The 21471-nt window shown below is 37.5% G+C and overlaps 3 protein-coding genes across 5 annotated transcripts; 2 read left to right on the forward strand and 1 right to left on the reverse strand.

Moving 5' to 3' along the window:
- Nucleotides 1-2518: 2518 nt before the first annotated feature.
- LOC132792746 (peritrophin-44) lies at nt 2519-4720 on the forward strand. The gene is made up of 2 exons (XM_060802203.1): nt 2519-3372; nt 3437-4720. The coding sequence occupies exons 1-2, from the start codon at nt 3366-3368 to the stop codon at nt 4438-4440; spliced, it is 1011 nt and encodes a 336-aa protein (XP_060658186.1). The 5' UTR covers nt 2519-3365; the 3' UTR covers nt 4441-4720.
- Nucleotides 4721-5040: 320 nt separating this feature from the next.
- LOC132791814 (peritrophin-48-like) lies at nt 5041-6227 on the forward strand. The gene is made up of 2 exons (XM_060800895.1): nt 5041-5084; nt 5150-6227. The coding sequence occupies exons 1-2, from the start codon at nt 5078-5080 to the stop codon at nt 6151-6153; spliced, it is 1011 nt and encodes a 336-aa protein (XP_060656878.1). The 5' UTR covers nt 5041-5077; the 3' UTR covers nt 6154-6227.
- Nucleotides 6228-11232: 5005 nt separating this feature from the next.
- LOC132792927 (uncharacterized) lies at nt 11233-13041 on the reverse strand. Of its 3 annotated transcripts, none has more exons than XM_060802465.1 (2): nt 12662-13041; nt 11233-12540 (listed from the first exon to the last, which is right to left on the reverse strand). In XM_060802465.1, exons 1-2 carry the CDS (start codon nt 12950-12952, stop codon nt 12535-12537), a joined length of 297 nt encoding a protein of 98 aa, XP_060658448.1. In that variant the 5' UTR covers nt 12953-13041; the 3' UTR covers nt 11233-12534. The 3 variants fall into 3 exon arrangements, with proteins under 3 accessions (XP_060658448.1, XP_060658446.1, XP_060658445.1); XM_060802463.1 differs by having other exon boundaries at nt 11233-12598; nt 12662-13031; XM_060802462.1 differs by having other exon boundaries at nt 11235-12607; nt 12662-13029.
- Nucleotides 13042-21471: the final 8430 nt, after the last annotated feature.

Genomic DNA, 21471 nt, shown 5'->3' on the forward strand with positions numbered 1-21471 from the left:
AGGGTAAATAAATAATTTTGCATATATTAATGTATATACAATTCGACATTATCTTATCAATCACTTCTTTGTTTCAATAATTCAAAACCTTGGCCAAAAGTATGCCACATAATATTTTGTTTGTATTTTCTTCACTCTCATATCAAACACTTCAGCTTATTCATCTTTTGTAAAGCATACTTACTCCTACCTAAAAATGTTGTGGATGCATAAGCCTCTCATAAAATGAAAATTTTTTAGAAAATTATAAATACTTTTGCCATACAACAAACAATTTATATTTTGTAACTTTCCAGCATTTTGTAATTCTGGATTCAGCTCATCAAAAGTATTTTGAAACATTTAATCTTTGACTTAGTAATTTTACATGGCAAAAAGTAATGCTTCGGTCAGATGTTAACTGTTTTGTTTGACAATCAAATTTACATTTCGGCATATTTTATTGTTTATTTGGTTAATTCTAACTAAAATACCGTGCTGTTTTGGTTCTATTGAAACGGGTGGCAATTATCTCACTTGCATCTTTCTAACAAGTTTTTTTTTACTTTAAATATAATTGCTTATTTTTAAACTATTGATATACTAAATATTTATGAAGTCTCCAGAAATATTCCGTTGTGAAATAAATAATAATGGGTTTTTAGTAATGACTTTTAACATACTAAATGTCGGCAAAATAATTTTAGTATCGGTCGTTATAAAAAAACAGATTGGTAAACAGATCGAGTAAAATATAATGTTATGATTGGAAAACGCCAGCCATTGGGGGTAGTACGATAATTGCTAGAAAAAAATTCCGTGTCAATGATAATGTACGTCACTTGTTGCGTATCATGCATCGGTCTCAGCTGGTCGCTGATCAGACGGTCTATCAGTCGGCCAGTCAGCTCGCAGAGCTGTAAATATTGATATAGTATACGATATCAAAGAGCCAATCGAATAACAGTATGCGAGTAGGTGACGCTTCTGCAATTGCGAGACAAAAGGTGCCTAGAAATGGTGTCAGATCGGATGTCAGCTGATGGCAGAAAGTCAAGAAATGGTTTAACTATTTACATATATTCATGGCAGACAATGAACATGGATAGTTTGCCCCCAGGTACTGTTATGTTTGAAAAGAAGTGCGGTGACTGGCTTCCTGCTGTGGAGCGCGTTAGATGGGATCCGCTGGAAACTGAAACCAAAACAATTCTAATTATTTAATAAAGCAAAAACAAAAAGAAAAGAGAGACTACAACTAAAAGATGGCAAGCGAGGTACGCTTGAATTAAATTACACAAACACAAACACAACACACAGCCTTAAACGATGAAAAGAAGTGCAACAAATGTAGGCAATGCCAAAGCTTTTGGACTTGGGCTAGACAGTTGGGAGATTGATCCATGGCAGGCTTATGGGTATTCATTACATGGTAACTATCTCCCTCTCAGTCTCTCTGTGTGTATGTGTGAGGGTGTGGTAGGGAAAAGCGAGTACGAACAACGACAGAAATACGAGTTGATCGACAATCTCTCACATATGCACGACAACGACGACGACAACGATGTCGAGTCCATTGTAAAAATCTTCTCAGGTGTAACAGGTTTCTCAGATTTAAGCAGAGCAGAGCCATGTGCTCCACACAGTCGTCTCTGACTCTCGCCTCGTTATCAGTCGTAATCGTGATCGCAATCGCTCGCGTATTCCAAAGGAGTATTCACACAAATTATAAATCAAATGCCATATGCACCATCCAGTTCAAATTGAAGAACTGAGATCGATTGGTGCATAGATATATCGCCAAAAAAAATTCACATTTTATTACAATTCTAGCACCATTCGAAATCAGTGCTTTTTATTGGAACCGATCAGCGGTGCATCAACACAACAAAAAGCAAAAAGAGTTTATAAAGTGTTGAAATAAAAGTGTAAAATATTGTTATCAATTCTGTGTCATTCAACTGCGTTTCAAGTTTTTTCATCAGCATGCAAATTAAGTGCAAATATTGGCTGGAACTGTCGACCGCGATCATGGCTGAAGCCTCTCAAGTGCCGCAAAAAAGGTTTCGCATTCCGGTTTGTCTAGGGCTCGTCAGTTAACAAATCAATTAGAAATCATTTTATTATAAATACTGTGGAGATTTACCAGAAGTAAAGCATAGTAAAAAAAATACTGCAATTCATTCAACAATGATTAAAATATAAAAAAAAGTTGTATATACAGTAGATTAATTGATAAGGTGAGGAATGAATGAATAGAAATATTTTAAACTGGCTTTCAGTCATGCAATTCAAGTTTAATAGCATACTTAATATATTGTAGTTTGTTCAAGCAGTTTTATTATAGAATGATTTACATTTTACATAGATAGTTTAGAAGTATTAATTAAATAAGCTTCAGAAGTGAATTTCAATAAATATAATAAATAATATAACATTAACATACAAAATATAATTACCTTAAACTAATATTATACAACATAATAAATGATGAATTATAAATTACAAAAAAAAAGAATATTAAAATACTTGTTCTTTTTAAAAATACATAATTAAAGTACAAATTTTAATCAAAAATGTAAACTAGTGTAAACACAATTTCTGTACATTCAGTAAAAACAAAACTCAGTTTCTGGAAGTCACGAAATATGTCGTCTATATGTGAAATTCAAAGTTCCCTTTAATGAATCAGCAGAATAAAACCCCAGGAAGAGGTCAATGTTTGTTTCTAAGGTTGGATCTCTTGTCTGTGGAATAGAAATGTCCGAAATCTTATCGCCAATAAAAATTAATAAGCCATTGATAATTTACACCTGTTGTTATGAGTGTGGCTAATTTAAAAATAATTATCGTCCTGTTATCATATTTTCGGTAACATAAATCTTCCTGAAAATCGCATTAATAAATAAACACAAAAATGTGTGTAAGAGAAGACTAGAAAAATATGCCAAATTCCAATTGAATCAGAATAGTCGAAGCAACGATCGACGATCAAGGCCATAAAAATGAAAATCCTAATCTTAACATTATTTGTACAATCTGCCTTAAAAGTAAAAAATAAACAAGACAAGAATGCATCAACGCAATGAGCTTTGGCAAGAGGCAATAATGCTGTGTTTATTTTAGGGAAGGGGTTCGACTTTTTGCTGCTCTGCTGCTACTGGTTCTGTGCGTCTATTCTACCTGATAGCAATACAATAATATAATCTGACATTCCGAAATCTTATCTGCAGTGAAATAGTAATTGCTTTCTTAATATATGCCTCTGACATTATGGAAGTTCCAGCACTTTTGCGATGTTGTCCAGCCGTATAAATGCCAAATTCGCATTTCGCCGTCAGTTAGTATAGTTTTCATCGACCGTCAAGAAACAGTTCACAAAAAATATGCAAGGTCTGAAAGTGAAAGTGAAGTGAAAGTTGGAAAGAAGTTTTAACAATTTTTAAATATTTTGCAGTTTTGCTCGCATTGCTCGCATTTGCTGCGCTTTTGGAGCTAAGCAGCCAAACAGAGTATGTCGGAATAAGCGAGGATATTTGTCGCCTCTTTCCGGATGGCACGAAGCTGCGGCAGCCGGGATACTGTGATCGGTGGATTGTTTGCAAGGACTTCAAGAGCACCACCGGCGGCACCTGCACAGCGCCACAAGTCTTCAATTTGAATAAGGGAGCTTGTCAAGCTTCACTGGAAAAGTCAGATACTTACTGTGATTCACCTTGTTCTTCAAAGACTAGTGGATACGTGGGCGACACCTTCAACTGCGCCAATTGGTATTACTGTGATAAGGCTAACACTTTAAGCAGTGGCATATGCCCATACAGCATGCACTTTGATCAGAATCAACAGATGTGCGTCTATCCCAAGGATGCCATGTGCACTGCCCAATTTGAACTGGTTCAAGTTGTACCAGCGAAGACCAACATCAAGGACGAAAGCAACTGCGATAAGTATCTGACAGCCAGTGCTGGTAAGCTCACTACGGTCAACTGTACCACAGACCTCTACTACGATGTCTACACGGGAGCGTGCATCAAAAAGTCGCTTGTGCAATGCGCGAAGCATCCGTTGCCCACTGAGGTTTGTGGCAACAAGAAGCTGGCGATCCGCAACAAATTTGTCGCCGATGGAGCCACCTGCCGTGGCTATTTCTATTGCCATGATCTCGGCTCTGGTGTCCCGGATCCCTCACCCCTCTGGCAACAATGTCCAGTCGCGTATTTCTTCAACGAGGAGCGCAGCATATGCGAAGAACGTGCCCAACGCAAGTGCGTTGAGGATCGCTGCGATGGTCGCGACGATGGCTTCGAAGTGGCTGAAGTTCCCGGCTGCCAGCATTACATTAAGTGTGTGAATGGTGCCCAGTCAGGTGATATTTTGGAGTGCGATGATGGCACGTACTTCGATGCACTGGCTCAAAAGTGCACCACTGTAAAACAGACCTATGGCGCTTGCAGCGAATAACACTTCGCCCAGCCCAAAAGTATGCAATAGAAATATATAAAATTGATGTCTCTCGAAAATTGTTTCTGCAATTAACTTCACATATCACCCCGATTAAAAAGTAAAAAGAAACATTGAAGAAAATATATATAAATTTAGTTAATATCTCAAGAAAATTATTTGAATGTACATTATTTGGCAGTCCGTTTAATAAGAGCAATAAAAATTTAAAATCACCGTAACATTTGAAATATTGAAAGCAAAAGAAAGCTTTGAATTGAATAGCATGATAATAAAGCATGATGACTAACTTCTCTTTCAAAAACACAATTAACCTAATGTTAATATGTGTATTACGATTTGTAGAGAGCTGTGCATCAATTCGATAAAACGAAACTTAAGGGGTTCAACTTTTTGTTGCTTTTCTTCTACTGGTTCTGTGCTGCTGTTTTAGCTGATAGCAAAACAATAATACAATGTGATATTCGGAAATCTTATCTCCATTGAAATAGTAATTGCTTTCTTAATATATGCCTCTGACATTATGGGAGTTTCAGCGCATTTTAGATGTTCTCCAGTTGTATAAATACCAGATACCCAATTTGCCGGCAGTTAGTTTGGTTTTTATTAACCAACAAGATACAGTTCATAAACAACTATGCAAGGTCTGTCTCGGAATTCTCAAGTGATAGTTTCAAAGCAGTGATAAATAATTAAAAATATTTTACAGTTTTGCTCGCTTTGCTGGCACTCGCTGCGCTTTTGCAGCTCAGTAGCCAAACTGAATACCTAGGAGTCAGTGAGGATATTTGTCGCCTCTTTCCGGATGGCACGAAACTACGTCAGCCGGGATACTGCGATCGGTGGATTGTTTGCAAGAACTTTAAAAGCACCGCAGGTGGCCTCTGTGTTGACGGACTACAATACAATTTATTAAGAAATGCTTGTTACAAATCTCTGGAAAAGTCAGATACTTATTGTGACGCGCCTTGTACTTCAAAAACTATTGGATACGTTGGCGACACCTTAAATTGTGCCAATTGGTATTATTGTAATAAGACGAGTCTTTTGGGCAGTGGTCAATGCGCCAACAACATGTACTTTGATCAGACTCAGCAGATGTGTGTCTATCCCAAGGATGCTGTTTGCAATGCAAAATTCGAACTGGTTCAAGTTGTGCCAGCGAAGACCAATATCAAGGATGAAGACAACTGCGATAAGTATCTGACTGCCAGTGCCGGTAAACTCACTCCGGTCAACTGTACTACGGGCCTCTACTATGATGTCAACACTGGAAAGTGCATCAAAAAATCGTTGGTGCAATGCGCGAAGATTCCGTTACCCGATGAGGTTTGTGGCAACAAAAAGCTTGCGAAGCGAGACAAATTTTCAGCCGATGGTGGCACCTGTCGAGGATACTTCTATTGCCATGATCTCGGTTCTGGTAAGCCGGATCCCGACCCTCTTTGGCAACAGTGTCCTGTGGAATATTTCTTCAACGAGGAGCGAAGTATGTGTGAAGAACGTGCCCAACGCAAGTGCGTTGAGGATCGCTGCGACGGTCGCGACGATGGTTTCGAAGTGGCCGAAGTTCCCGGCTGCCAGCATTACATTAAGTGTGTGAATGGTGCCCAATCTGGTAATACATTGCAGTGCGCTAACGGCATGTACTTCGATGCACAGGCTCAAAAGTGCACCACCGTAAAACAGACCTATGGCGCATGCAGCGAATAAAACTTTGTTCAGCCCAAAAGTATGCAATGAAAATATATTATATTTGTATTGCTAAAATTGTTTATCTCCTATATATAGAACTTACTATATATATGAATAAAAATGGAATTTCTATCTCAAATTATTTTATTTTTTTATTTATTTTACAATTGCAGTAAGGTTTTAGTCCGATTTCAAAGCCAATAGATACTATCTTATATATGATTTTCATGAACAATTTTTTTTAAAATATCACTGCAACTTTAAGCAATTAAACAACACTCCATTAAGCCAAATAAAAAATAAAATAACTCGGTGATTGGTAAAACAGAATTGGTCTCATGTAAATATCTGCTTTACTCTTTTTACACGAGACATCAATTTACAGCGCCGTGTTGTACTAACAAGCAGTGTTAGTTAACAGCGTCAAGCAGTTTCGCAATTAAGCTAGCTTTGTGTTACAAGCAGTGCTACTGCTTGTCCGTTGCTTTTTAAACCTTCTATGTAAAAACTTAGTTGTCGAAAATTCAATTATTCGCTTTTTAAAGTTATTTTTACATTTTTTCAACCTTTCAACTTAATCGAAATTTAACTATTCGTTTTAATATTACATTTCAGTAAAATTTATTTTGTTATTATTTTGTTTTGTAAAGTTTATCTTCTGACGAATTAATTTCTGTTTGGTATCGGATATAGCATTTACTTTCCGAGTTAGTTGCATTCCAGAGCTATGACTAAACTTGCTCCCTTATTTATTAATGGCCCAACCCGTCTGTCTAGCTGCCATTGCAATCTTGTGGAGTGCACTGCAGAACAGTGACAGCTGCCAGACGACACACGGTCCAACCCCCAATGCACTAAGGGGCGGCACAACTCCCAGTTTTGGGAGAGTAAAATACGCTGCATAGAACTCCAGTTTGCAGCCAGTCTGCAGGCTGTTTACAGTCTGCACAAATTTCCCTTTTTTCTATGTACTGACTTTCGCTATGGTTTTCATTTTAGACTTCGATGTGACATGAAAGCCAACCCAGAGACAAAAACACGACCAACAAAAAAAAAAAAGAAAATAAAACGAATAACCAACGTGGGAGTGTGTTAGTAAGACTAATTGACTTTGCTGATGCACTTCGAAAAATGATTCAATTTCGGTCTGGACACGATTTACATGTGTTCAACAAATATGCAATGCACAATTATTTTAAATTCCTTTTATTATAAGAATGTATGTGGAAGAATGTGTCTTAATTTATGCATTGCATATTCCAAATTGGAATTTCTATGCATTTATTTTATTTGTTTCTCCGAATACATATTAATAAAGACTCTAGTCACTAACTATTTTCAGTTTTATACGAATTATTATTGATTGACCAATAAATTACTTTTATTGTTATTTTATTTTATTTTTTAATGTAATTTATTATTATTTATTATTATTATTATTCTGGCTTACTGCATTAATGGCATATTTTTTACAGTTTTCAAAAGTAGACATTTTTTTTTTAATCATACAATAATCTTGAAATAATATTTTTATTTAAAGTTTAAAATCTTGCAGCAAGAATATTTTATTCTACATTAAAAAGAAAATTGCAAATTTTGATTTAACAAATTTTCGATCTTAAAAATAAAGAATTTTGTTTTTGTTTCTTAAAATGTTTTAAATTCCTTCCTTAAAAATTAGAACATAGTTTAGCTGTACTTAATCTTGGGTTTAAGCTCTAGTAACTGATATTAAAAAAATTTAATTAAATGTCCAAAAAAACACTCATTCTATTTTGTTTTTTATTTGATGCAATCTAAATTTTAGATTGCTTGATCCATTGACGTTTAAAATTTTCTAAATATTTTATATACATATATAAACTATAACATAACACAGATAACTACGCGTGTTATCTATTCTAAAGTATTAATAATATTTATTATTATGCTTATATTTCTCCAAAATATTTTCCTCTAAAGTACTCCAGATAGAATCATGTATAATTGTTCCCTGTCTATCACTTTTATCGTGTTTGAAATACTATTTCCTCGCCTTCGACATGGTCTGCTGTCTGGGTTAATATCAGATGCATGTCGCCTTTTGTTGGGACACTCAGACAACACCCCATGGGTTGTGCGCTCTTTGCTGTCGAGCTATTGAGTTGTTGGGGGTTGTCCTCTATCCGCTGTCCGCTATTCGTTGTCCGTTGTCCTTGTTGGCATTGTGGTTTATGGCTCGTCTCTAATGTCGAGTGTGTAGAGAGCACTGTTATTGGATTCTGTCTGGCTGAGGACCCATGTTTTGGGGTATAAAGCTATGCCCATCTATCAACAACAGTTATAACAAATATTTCGCTCTTATTGAGTATTTCATTTGTTTTTGTGTGTCGCGCGAATGTCGCGGAAAGTTCTAGAATAGAATCGCATAGAATAGCGTAGAGTAACGGTATCCACCCTCTTTGTTGGCTGAGATCTAAAATGTGCTGGGTTGATTTCACTGCTGCGCTGCGTCACGTTCGCTTGCCACTCTGCCACACTGCCGCATGCCACTTGCCACTTGCCACAGCAGTCGACTGCTGACTGCCCATTGCTGTCTGCCATTTTGGCTTTTCCTGTAGGAAGCTTGCATATTTTACGTGCTCCATCCACGTCGTTGTTGTTGTCCTTGTTGTTGTCCTCGTTCTCGTTCTCGTCCTCGTTGTTGTTGCTGCTGACGAGTATTTTGTCTGTCTGCGCTGTTTGCTTTGCTGCGTTGCTGTGTGTGCTGCTGCCCCAACTCTATGCATTTATCGATTGAAATGTGTCTCAGGCTGTGAAATACAGGTCATTGATCTGCTCGTGCCACGATTCGACCAAAATCCTTCTCGTTCTCGTTCTCGTTCTCTTTCTCTCTTTGTGCACTCAGCGACATTCGGGAAGAGACTCGACTGAAAGTTTGTGACAGCTTCCCCCCAAAAAATAAGTAAAGTGCTTGCAAGTCTTGCTGGCGAGTCTGAGTGAAGCCCCATTTTTAGGATAAGCATTTATTAGTTAAGCAGATATACGAATTAATTCCCTTTCCATTTTAATTGTCAGCCAGTCAGCCACCCGAAGAGGAGGAGGAGTGAGAGTTGAGCAGACGAGAGCAGTTGCTTCCTGACCGAACAAGGAAAACACCGGAAAATGGCGACGATAACGAAATTGTTTTCTAGCTTTGGGGTAGTGGGGCAGCCATACAGTGAAGACAGACGAAGGGAGGAGAGGAGGGATGAGGGAGGGAAGGGTGCACTTTATGCTGTTGGGCAAACTGTACCAAAAGTGTGCATGGCATTTTACCAAGGCAACGTGGCAACCACTAGACCAGGCCATATAGCCAGGCCCAGACTGTGGTAGAAAGAGAAACCAACTGCGACTTATGGCCCAGGATACGAGAACGAGTCGAGTTGAGGCGAATCGAGTCGAGGCGAGGCAAGGCGAGGCGAGTCGAGTCGAGTATGTTTGCCAAAGTTTCGCTGAGGGTTGCAATTCAGGCGGAAAATGAAAATTAAAATAAATGAAAAGAAAGAGACATACAATAAAAAAGTAAAAAAAAAAAACAAAATGAAATAAAATAGGAACAGAAGCAGAAATAATGCAGCGACGAGGACTGAACTGTTCTGGTTGTGGTTCAATGACCAATTGGCGGCGATGCTATCACGGCTCGACATGGCACGGCATGTGCTGTGTGCTGTGTTTGAATGGTCCACACCTTGCCGCACACTTGGCCGCATCGCATCGCTAATGCTGAAAAGCTAACGATGATTCTTCTGGTCAATGCAAGGTCGATGAACGCATTGCCCGCTGACCGCTTCCCGTTCCACGCTGCAAGTTGCACATTGCGAGTTGCAACTGATAAATCTGCTGCTAGCGATGCCCAGCCAATAGTTAACGTGTCAAAGCGAAACTTGTTTTGTTTTCCTTTCTATTTTTTTGTGGGTTTGGGGGAAAAACCACGCAGAGTGATTTGTGGCTTGATTTTCAATAAGCCAACGTTGCTCAAATCCATGGCAATTTCTATTGGTAGTTATTTATATGGATGGAAATGGGATTTAAGGGTATATGGTGTTGAAAATAGTAAATATACAGTTTATTTTATTTACATTTAATAGAATTTTAGTGATAAATCTGCAATACGATCAGATAATAAACAAAGTAGCTAGTAAAGTTTGTATTAACAGAGCAAGCAGTGCTAAATGTTTGGTAGACGCCTACTGCTTGCGCATGTATTATAATATAAGCAGTGCACAATCAAACATTACGATGACAAGCAGTTCATTACTCTAACGAGTGTATTATTAGAATTGAGTTCGCTTTTTAAATCAATACTTATTGTACAATAAACACACCAATTAAATATACAATTTTAAGTGACTCAAAATTAGAAATATAGTTTATTGTTGTATGATAAATAGGCGCGCTCCCGATGATGGAGGTGCATTCATTGCAGTTGGCATTCAAAGTGCGGACTACGCATGCGCTGCCAGGAGAGGCGACTCCGATGAGGATATTGGCCTTTTAGAGTTTACTCGTTAATGCCATAATCATGTGAAAGCGAGGCATGCTCCCAAAAGAGACGCCACCGTCATCGTTGTGTGTGGCATCGTCATAACGCCACTCTCACGTGAAATTCATGGACACCGCCTCTGGCATTGACAGCAGACTGTGCGCGGCATTGTGGCATTGGCCATGGCATTCAACATGCTAGCACATTCGTGTGTGTGTGTTTGTATGTATGTGTTCCGTATCGTAAGGACTTTCACAAGGACTTTCAGACTTATTCAAGTGATTGACATTGCGATCTGCAGCCGCAATTCGAAACAAACACGAGTCCTTGTTAGCTCATTTCTAAAGGTTATTTCAACCAAATGGAAATATTTATAAGCTTTATTAAGTTGTATTCCTAAAAATGGAGCAGCTAAGTTTAACTAAACTTGCATATGAAATAATTTGTTAATATTTGAATATTATATGCTGCCTTGTCTGTCAATTTTGTCATTACCCTTTCGACTTTCCATCACAGATATAAAAAGTTATAATAATACAAATACAATGCTCAAATTGGAGATACAAAAATCAATAGTAATATATCGAAGTACTCAAAGCTTTATTATATTAATTTTTTAAATTTATTAAATTGCATAGAAGCAACTACAAATTTTCGAAAATATATTAAATAACTAATGGATCTGTAAATTTCCAACAACTAAAAGACTCTTTATCCTTTATTGGCAAAATATTGCTTGCTACTTTCAGTCCAGTTGATCCTAATATTGACTCACGTTTTGATACAGTAACATCTGAATAATCTATAGTCATATTCCTTCTATATTTTTCAAAGCAATTAGCAAATATCGAATCGATTTTTGGGCAGTAATAATATTTTTTCTTTGTTTTCAAATTTCGTTTCTCCTTGGCCATTGTAATTTTACGCTTTGGTTCCGCTTTTTCTACCGCAATCTGAATTGAATTAGAGGTCTGACCATCCAGAGGTTCACTGAGTTGTAAATTATTATTATCGTCCAGTCCTGTCATCCCAAGTTTTGAAGAAGTTCTTGCTTTGGAGTTTTCAGAATTATTTATAGTTTTGATTTTCTTATATTTTTTAAAATAATAGGTAAAGAGCGAATCTATTTCTGCGGGGGAACATCTTTTCTTGTTAGCTTCAAAACTTCGTTTGTTTTTGTGCTTTGTGATTTCAAGCTTCGTATCCACATTATTTGATGATTTGATGATCAATGGAGAAAGCTCCATTGGTTTTGATTTTCGATTCTCGAGAACGATATTGAGTGGCAACTTATTGTTTGTATCTTCTATTACTTCGAAGTGTTCACGATTATTGGTTGTTTTCATGTTCTTGTATTCTTCAAAGTAACTGGTAAACAACGAATCTATTTCTGCGGGGGGAATATATTTTCTTTTTAGCCTCAATATTTCGCTTGTTTTTGCGATTCGTGATTTTAAGCTTTGATTCCACATTTTCCAAAACTTCCTCCATTGGTTTTGACTTCTGATCCTCGAGAAGAGCATTAAAAGGTAACATATTGGTTATATCCTCCGGTCCTGTATTTACTTCAGAGTTTACAGGATTATTGTTGATTTTCATGCTCCTGTATTCTTCAAAGTATCTGGAAAATAACGAATCTATTTCTGCGGGGGAACATCTTTTCGTTTTAGCTTCAATATTTCTTTTGCCCTTGCGATTTGTGTTTTTAAGCTTTGATTCCACATTTTTCGAAACTTCTTCCATTGGTTTTGATTTCTGATTCTTGAGAACGATATTGAGTGGCAACTTGTTTGTATCTTCTAATACTATGGTCTTACTATTTACTTCAAAGTGTTCACGATTAGTGATCGTTTTCATGTTCTTATATTGTTCAAAGTAGTAGGAAAACAACGAATCTATTTCTGCGGGGGAAAAACTTTTCTTTTTAGCTGTTGAATTTTGTTTCATTTTAGCGGCACGCTTAAGGTTCTAAATTGTAAATGGATGTATGGATTAATGTAACAATGAATCTTTTGGACTTACCCCATCTTGCTTTTGAGGAGTGATCCATGGAATTGCATTTGCTCCAGATGCAAATTGTAGGTTTTGTCGCAAGGCAAACGCCGAAGATCCAGTTCGCACCAAGATGCCCAAAAAAGTTAAATTGTCTAGGGACTGCCGAACAAGCGAATCTTTATCATGTTTGTAATACACCACATGATCGTTGATCTTCTTTTCGTTCACAAAACCACAATCAGAGTCAGTGTACTGAAGTTCAGCGATCGCCTTCATAACACCAACATTGATCTCGGTGGGTATACCGAAATTGTCCATAATGAAATCTATAGTTTTTGGAGTGTGTGCTTATGAGTTTAGTTATGACACTAAAATGTATTACAAATGTAACTTTGACTTGACTTTCAATTTGACTACTTGATTAATATACTTTGAAAGGAGAAGTGAAATTTAAATATTAAATGGAGTAGCAGAATAAAAAGGAGTTTCAATAAAAGTTGTATCACCATATCTATTAATTATAAAGTTGTTTATATTGACTGATGACTGATGTGAAGATGGCAAATCATAACACAACGAAGCTTCATTCCATGGCAATAATTTAAAGAAAACTCCGTTGATCATTATCGCTAAGAAGTGATATTCCATAAGTCATTAATGAACTATGTTATGTTAAATTATATAAATCAAGTTCTTATGTATACAGTAAATATGTATTTATATAAAAATGTATTTATATAAATATTTGAATATAATATTCGATCCCAGATTAATTTTGGCTCTATTACCTTCACGATCCTGTAAATAAATTAATCTGAGATCAAATATTATATTAAAATATTTATATAAATACTCATTATACCCGCTACCCATAGGGTAGAAGGGTATTATAACTTTGTGCCGGCAGGAAATGTATGTAACAGGTAGAAGGAGGCATCTCCGACCCTATAAAGTATATATATTCTTGATCAGCGTCAACAGCCGAGACGATCTAGCCATGTCCGTCTGTCCGTATGAAACACTGGATCTCAGAGACTATAAGAGATAGAGCTATAATTTTTTTTCGACAGCATTTGTTATGTTTGCACGCAGATCAAGTTTGTTTCAAATTTTTTCCACGCCCACTTCCGCCCCCGCAAATCAAAAAAAATCGAATAACAAGCGTAATTTTAAAGCTAGAGTTGCGAATTTTGGTATATACAATATTTACTATAGTAGTTATGATTCCTAAAAATTTGGTTGCGATCAGATAAAATTTGTTGAAGTTATTAAAGAAATACTTTTGTATGGGCAAAAACGCCTACTTACTAGGGGTCTTAGTTGCTTTGGCTAACAATCTGGTATATTGTGCCGTCTATGGTATATTTTGAATGCGGTATTATGTCTATATACCAAATATACCATATGGTATATTTTTAGTATTTTTGCAGTATATTCGGTATATTTTGGGAAAATGGGTAGCGGGTATCTCACAGTCGCGTACACTCGACTGTAGCTTTCTTACTTGTTTATATATCCTCTAGATTACTCTATCAGTGTTGTATATTTATGTTTATAGCAAAATTAAATTCTTATTATTATTAAATTCTTTGTCTGGGAAATTTCCAACCAAAATTCGTTCATCCGGAGACAATGTTCACAAATTGTACAAATGTATGATTATTTAAAAAATTAATAAAAATAATTTTAATATATTTAATGGAAAAATAGATGCCGAATAAAAGCAAAAACACTTTTTTATAATTAACTTAATTCCTATGTTAATGTCAACGTAATCACAAAACTAATTCAAGCAGTATTTTATTGTATTGCTAATTAGCGACAAGCAGTGCTGGCGCCATCTAGCGTTCATAGCCACCTGTTTTAATTACTGTATGAGTTTTAATGCTTTCATTCAAAGACTGCACAGAGTGGCTTCTTTTATATGATTGTTTAACTTGGTTTTTTTTTAATGTGCAATTCTTGTGCATTTCAATATGAAAATAAAATGCTGTAATCTGTTGACTGCTCACGGAGTTATCCGAGTGTAATTAGCGCACCTCCCGACCTCGCTGTCGGCAGATTCACTAAATGATAAAAAATGCATGACAATTAAAATGAAAATCAACGAAAAGCGAAAACTTTTCACACATACAGGACTACACTCACACCATACACTCATACATATACATATGCACAGACACACTCGCAAAGCTGACTGAATAGAACAATAACAGACTAACCTATTGTAAAATGGGCAGCATATATTTATTTATGTATGTATGTGTGTCTGCCTTGTTTGTGTATGTGTAAGTGTGTCTGTGTGTAAGCATGCATATGCATAGATACAGTCAGCATTTTCCAAAATGGCGTCTCAGGAACAACTCCTGCTGCTCCAACTCCCTCCCCCCTTCCACTTGCAGTCGCTCCCTCGCCCCCAACTCACATCATTCATGCATGCATCAAATTGAATGTATGTGTGTGTGTGTTTTTGTGTGTTTACAGACGGAGTATCAGCGACAGCGGCTTTGTCTGCTGCACAACTCCGGCAAAATGAAAAACAGCAAAACAGCAGAAAAACGCAGCGACAACGACAACGACGACAACGAGAGCCGTTTGCTGCCACAGTCGGTGGCATTGTGAGTGCAGGAGCGGAGCAGGTCAATGATACCAAAAGTTAACCCACACCAGCAAGCGTCTGCGTCGCACTTGAGCAATTTTCACAACAACAACGAACAACGAACAACACAAAACAGCAAAACCAACAACCAAAATAAAACAAAATGCAGAACCAGTTCGGACTGCGACAGCGACAGCGACAGAGACAGCGAACCAAGCCGCTCCCTTTGGGCAATTGCAAAAGGAAAAAACACCACCCACACCCACGGCCCACAACCCACAGCCCACAACTCACAACCCACATAATAATGCGCTGCAGTCGAAGCCAAAGCCAACGCCATCGGCAGCAGCAGCAGCGACAGCGACAGCGCCAGTGTCAAGTTTACGCCACTTCCACGCAAACACACACACACACATACAGACAGCGACGTCACACACACGTACATTGAAATGCACACAGACACTCCGCAACCTGGTCATGAACTCCATTTTCAATGGCAGCCATAGCATGCTCACTCTCTTCCTTCTCCGTTCCTCATTACGCCCCTCGTTGGCACAAAAGCTCTTTTATCTTTTGTATGTTTAATTTGTGCAGTGAAAATCGAGTCGAGCATAGAGAGAAATGCAAGAAGAACGACAAAACGCAAGAGAGAGAGTGAGGGAGCGAGAGAGACAGAGCGTGAGTGAGAGCGAGAGCGAGAAAGAGGTAGCGCGAAAGAAAGAGTAAAAAGCGAATGCGGCAACTGTCTACCTAGCAATCATATGCCCGCAGCTCCCTGACGCCCCCTCACTCACACACACACACACTATATTTCCCCTTTCCACTCTCTCTCTCTCTGTGTCTCTTCCTCCCGTTGACTCACACTAAAAGCTTCGCTTGGAGCGAAGCAACGACGCCTTATGCATCATTTATTGCCAAACGATTCTCGTATCTGTATCTCTTTATACATTGCGCTGCTTTTTCCTGTGCAGCAGCAGCAACATCAACAGCAGCAGTGACTGCGACAGCAACAGCAACAACATTGCACGCCACAACTTGAACAACGCGGTGAAGGTCATTGCTACCAAAATTGTGTCTCCCTTTTGTCCTACTCTACTCTCGGCGCGACTCGACTCGACTCGATTCGCATTGCCTCGCCTCGCTTCGTCTCTCTCTGTTCGCCTCTTTGCGCTACGTTTCGTTTCGAGTCGCATTCTCATTCTCATTCGCAATGCTACAGCCCAGAGCAACTATATATATACACTTGTGTTTGTGTGTAGATATACAAATATATATGCATTTATGTGTGTATGTTTTGTTGTGTGTGTTGTGTGCTATGCAACGCTAGTCGTCTATGCTCGCCGCTGTGGCATACACCACACATCCGCATCCACAACATTGCAACGCTTTGTGCTTGCTTTATTCGCTGCACTCTAAAAACATAGAGCATGGGTTAATGGCTGTCAGCGTTGCCAGATTACGTGGCGTTAACACCATTTTAGATCTTGCAAAAGCTTTTAGCAAATGGAGGTAATTTAAAGGAACTTATTGATGAGTTTGTTATTACAGTTGATTGGGGAATGTATTTAGATAATCAATGAGGAGTTGGTAACCATAATGAATATAATAATTAGAATGGCGTTGCCAGATGGCGGATTCTTAACGTAATTTTCGTTTGTTTTGATAATGGAAAAAGTTTTCAAAAAATGAAGCCAGAGTTTCCTTTATTGAAATTGATTGACGACTTTATTTAAAAAGTGTCCCAATTAGTTTCTAATCATTTATAGTATTTTTAAGATATTTTTGTATAAGTAAGTTACGTGAAGTAAAGATACGCAATTTTGAAAACCAATAATGTTATTATTGAATGCCATGCTCATATTCGAATAGTAAAGAATAGAATTTTGTAATTTTTGGACCTTGAAATTCTTAGCTAATCATATGAAAGATTTTCAGCTTTCAAAATAAATTTAAAAAGAGTTTTACTGCATTTCCATTGAATTTTTAAACTTTTTAAAAGAGAACTAATTATAATGATGAATGAATTCAGTTTAATGACTTCACTGCATTTCCAAGTCATTCTTTAGCAAACAGTCTACATTTATTATTTCACCATCGGAATAATTAGATCAATTAGTTAACAGCGTTGCCAGACCTATTTAAACTATATGACCTTAAGCTAAATTTATTAAATTTCAGTTGAAATGAAGCTGTTATGGTTATATATTATATCTGATTACAAAATGCCCTTGTATTGAGCAATAATTTGCTTAATTAATTTTACTATAAATTGAAAGTGTTGCCAGACTGCGAAATTTTACAGTAAAAGCTCAGCTAATTCTCTTGCCAAATGATAAAAAGGAAGAAGAGCCTCCTCAAAATGTAGTAGCAATGACTTCCATACCGAATGGCAGTCTATAAATGGGCTGTGATTAATGTGGCAACACTGGCAGCAGCCCTACAGCAAAATCTAGCCGACTGACGATTGCAAAAAAAGAAATGAAAGAAACACAAAACACAAAAGGAAAAAAAAAAACTCGTTCAGTGCTCGACCCGTTCCGCTCTTGTGGCAAAAGCAAACTGTGTCTGTGTCACTCAACCCACTAAACTTGCACACAATGCGATGACGAAGTCGAACTGTGGCACGTTCGTGTGGCAAGCTAGGCAATCGCCTTCCCAATTGGGTGTGTGTTCCTCTGTGTGTGTGCTTGAGTGTGTGAGCGTGTCTGTTGTTTAGTTGCATGCAACATTTTGCGCTGAGTGCTGTTTGCCTCTGCTGTCGTTGCTCTGTTCCCAGTTTAGTCTCTCTCTCGTTCTCACTCGCTCTCTCTCTGTCCCTTTTTGCTCGTTTTTTATGCCTCCGCCACTGCGAGTGCTTCTTCTGCGTTTTCGGCTTGCCCCGTTGTGGTGGCAGCTTGACGTTGCATGCATGCGCTATGCCTGGCTGTTGTTGCCACGTTGGGTTCAATGTCTGGTGGTTGACCTACCCGTACCACAGATTTTCCACAGGACGCATTTGCTTGCTGTGTGTGCACTTTTTTCTTTTTGCTTGCAGATCTATCTAGCTGCAACATGAAGCTGCCACTGCCACCACCTACATGCCACAGCATCAACGTCGCCATCGTCGTCGTCGTCATCTGTGTGACAAGTGAAAACTAAAACGAGTCGAGTTGTCGTCTTCGCACAAAGTAAAAGTTGTGCAACTGAGATAGTTAGTGGCAGGCAACTGTGGCAACTTGATTGCAACTCTCCGATGAGGCAACTGAAATTACACAATGATAGCAACAACAACAGCAACGTTTAAGCATTTTCCTTTTATGATTTACCATCAGATCTGTGGCATTTGATTGTTGCACACACACAATTCACGCTTCTCTCTCTCCTCTCTCTCTCTCTCGCACTTCTTCTTCTCATTGCATTCGATTAGAACTCATGCATGAGTACTCGAAGTTGTAGTTGTAGTAATCCAACCAACTGGTTTTCCACTTGTAATTTCACTCGCTTGGCAAGTTTTCACATTGCCTCACCTGGTGGCAAGAAAAGCCCAGCAAAACCGCACCACAAACTATTAGAAGATTCAAGGCTAAGGCTGCTAAAGTCTAAGGCTAAGGTCATTGCCATGCGCCGTCGCATAAGTATTCTCTCAGAGATACCCTCGGCTATGATTCACAAAGGGGTAGATGAGACTTAAAGTATGTGTGATAAAGGAAAAACTCACATTTTATTAAAGTATTTATATGTTTAACTTGATTTACTTGAATTCATAATTCGTTCTTTTTATAAACATTACCTTAATAAATAATATAGATAATTCAATCAAAGAACAAGTAAATGAATTTAATGGACTTTGGCCAAATTTATAATCATTTCAAGTCTCAAAATCCTTACAGGACATCTAAAAGTTGAGCAGGTTCTTTTGTAGTCGCTTATTCCACATAAATAACTTCTATCGATGCAAGGTATTTGAATGCAGCTTGAAAAACTCGTTTTTTTCCTCGCAATGCAACTCGAAGACAAAAGCCAATTATTTTTTACAGGCATTAGAGAAAGTTCTAGGTTCTTGGTTCTCGCTTTATGTTTCTAATGCTCGTCGTTCTGGGGAGGAGAAAGTACTTCGAGAAGAAAGTACTGAATTTGTTGTAGTACTTGTAAGTTGGCAAAGTGCAACTGTAACTGCAACTCTGGGTGAGTTACTTAGTCTGGTGACTCAGAGTTCTCCAGAATTTGCAACCCTCAACTTGAAGTTTGTAGACGAGCTTCGCTGGGTGGCAATTCCCAGGCTGTTGTTGTTGTTGTTGCTGCTGTTTTCATTGTTGCAATTCCTGTTTACCTCCTCCTGGCGACACGTGTCCAAACAACAGTTATCGGGACACGAATGACAAATTACCCTGCAGAGCTGACGCCACACGAACAACAAACTCACCAGAAACATTGCAGCTTGTGTGTCACTCACTCACTCACTCACTCACAGCTAGAAAGTCCCTCAAAACGTAAACAAATCGAAACAAGTTAACCAAAAAATGGGGTACAACAGAAAGTTTTGGCAAAAGGGGAGAAGGATACATGTAATTTGAATGTTATTTCCAGAAATCTTTCTCGATTTTTGAGCACTACATAAATGAATAAAATAAAAAAGAACGTAAATAATAATGATGTAAATATCATCAAGTTATCATAATACAAAATATTAATTATATGATGATAAAAACATTATAATATTTAAAAATTTGTCCTTTAAATTTATTTAATATGCTTACAAAATAGATAGAAATTGCATATTATACATGAATGTTGTACAAGAAAATGTTTAGAAAATGTTTACATACAACAAAATTATTATTATATATTAAAATTAGAAGAATTTCATATGACTTCTTTATTCCCTGCCTTTGGATATCAAAATGTCATATGAAGTTTGTATTAAATACATTCTGCTTTATTTTATACATTTTTACTTTATTTTCTTATGTTATCAACAATTTCTACAGACATATTCATATGACTTATTTATAAAATGGCTCCATAATTGAAGTTAATTATGTTTAAGTATTGTAGAAAAAATGATGCTTTATTTTATAAATTTGTACTTTGTTTTCCCATGTAATGATTCATTATTAAATTTTCTTCCTGTGTGTTATAAACTTACTATATTTAAATATTTACATTTGCATTATATTTTCCCATCTAATGATCCATAAAAAATGTACATAACAACAATTTCAAGAGAGTTTGGCAATTGCTTTTCGAAAATGTTGTTAATATGAACAAGTTTATTTATTATTTAACAAAACAAAAGTGAGAGGAAGAAAATCTACTTTAAATTAAGAGTTGAAAACTATCGATAGTGTTCACCATCGATATTCCAGGATAGCCAATTTTGAGCCATCGATAGTGACGATAGTGTCATCAATAGTTCTCCATTTCGATGATGTTACACATCCTTATTTGCAATTTAAATTCAGTGTATCTTAATCCTAAGCACAAGACAACCTAATAGCTTGTCTGCTGTTTATACATTTTAAATGAATTTTTAGTCTTACAATCATATTCAATAAAATAATTGAAGAAATATTGCCCGAGGATAGACTGCATTTTGTTTGATGTGAGACATTTTATTAAATACCCAAATCCGAATGATTGAAATTGGAAATATTTGTCATCTGCAAATCCGACAAAAATGTCAAATGCTCATGCTTTGCGTCTGGCACAAAAGGCAGCTTGAACTTTGAACTTGTGTTTAACCTGCCCTAATCGTCGTCATCAGGCACATGCACATCGACAGCGACATCGACAGCGACACCGACAGCGACGGGGACATCAGGTGTTGCAATGGACACAAAAGATTACTCATCCAATCCCAAAAGCGTATGATTCACAACGTGCTCGCATTCCTTTCCCCTCCCTATCACCCTCTGCTATCTTAGTGTACATAAAGCAGAGACCAATTCCCCATTGAATATGCATGTTCCCCATGCTGATGGACAACCATTTTCGGGAGGGAAGGCAAAGCCAAAAACCGGGCAACGTCACCGACTCCCTACAGCCGAGAGTCCCTAATGAGTCACTGACCGGGCACTGCTCCGTTTTCTGTGTGTGTGCTCGGCTTTTGCTCTGCTTTTTTGACTGTGCTTTTTCCGGGGGGTGTGCATAAATCCAACTGGCGTCGTCGCCTCTCGTTCTCTCCTCAGTTTGTCGGAGGTGTTAGGTGACTGACTTATAGCATACATTTGGGCTGAGGTGAATAAAAGCCACAAATCGG

This window comes from Drosophila nasuta, chromosome 3 (assembly GCF_023558535.2).
Source record: "Drosophila nasuta strain 15112-1781.00 chromosome 3, ASM2355853v1, whole genome shotgun sequence".
NCBI lineage: Eukaryota > Metazoa > Arthropoda > Insecta > Diptera > Drosophilidae > Drosophila > Drosophila nasuta.

Coding starts and splice junctions, on each gene's coding strand:
- LOC132792927 (XM_060802462.1), bottom strand. CDS start 12,952: ATGGACAATTTCGGTATACCCACCGAGATCAATGTTGGTGTTATGAAG. Junction 12,608..12,661: donor CTCCTCAAAAGCAAGATGGG/GTAAGTCCAAAA, acceptor TTTACAATTTAG/AACCTTAAGCGTGCCGCTAA.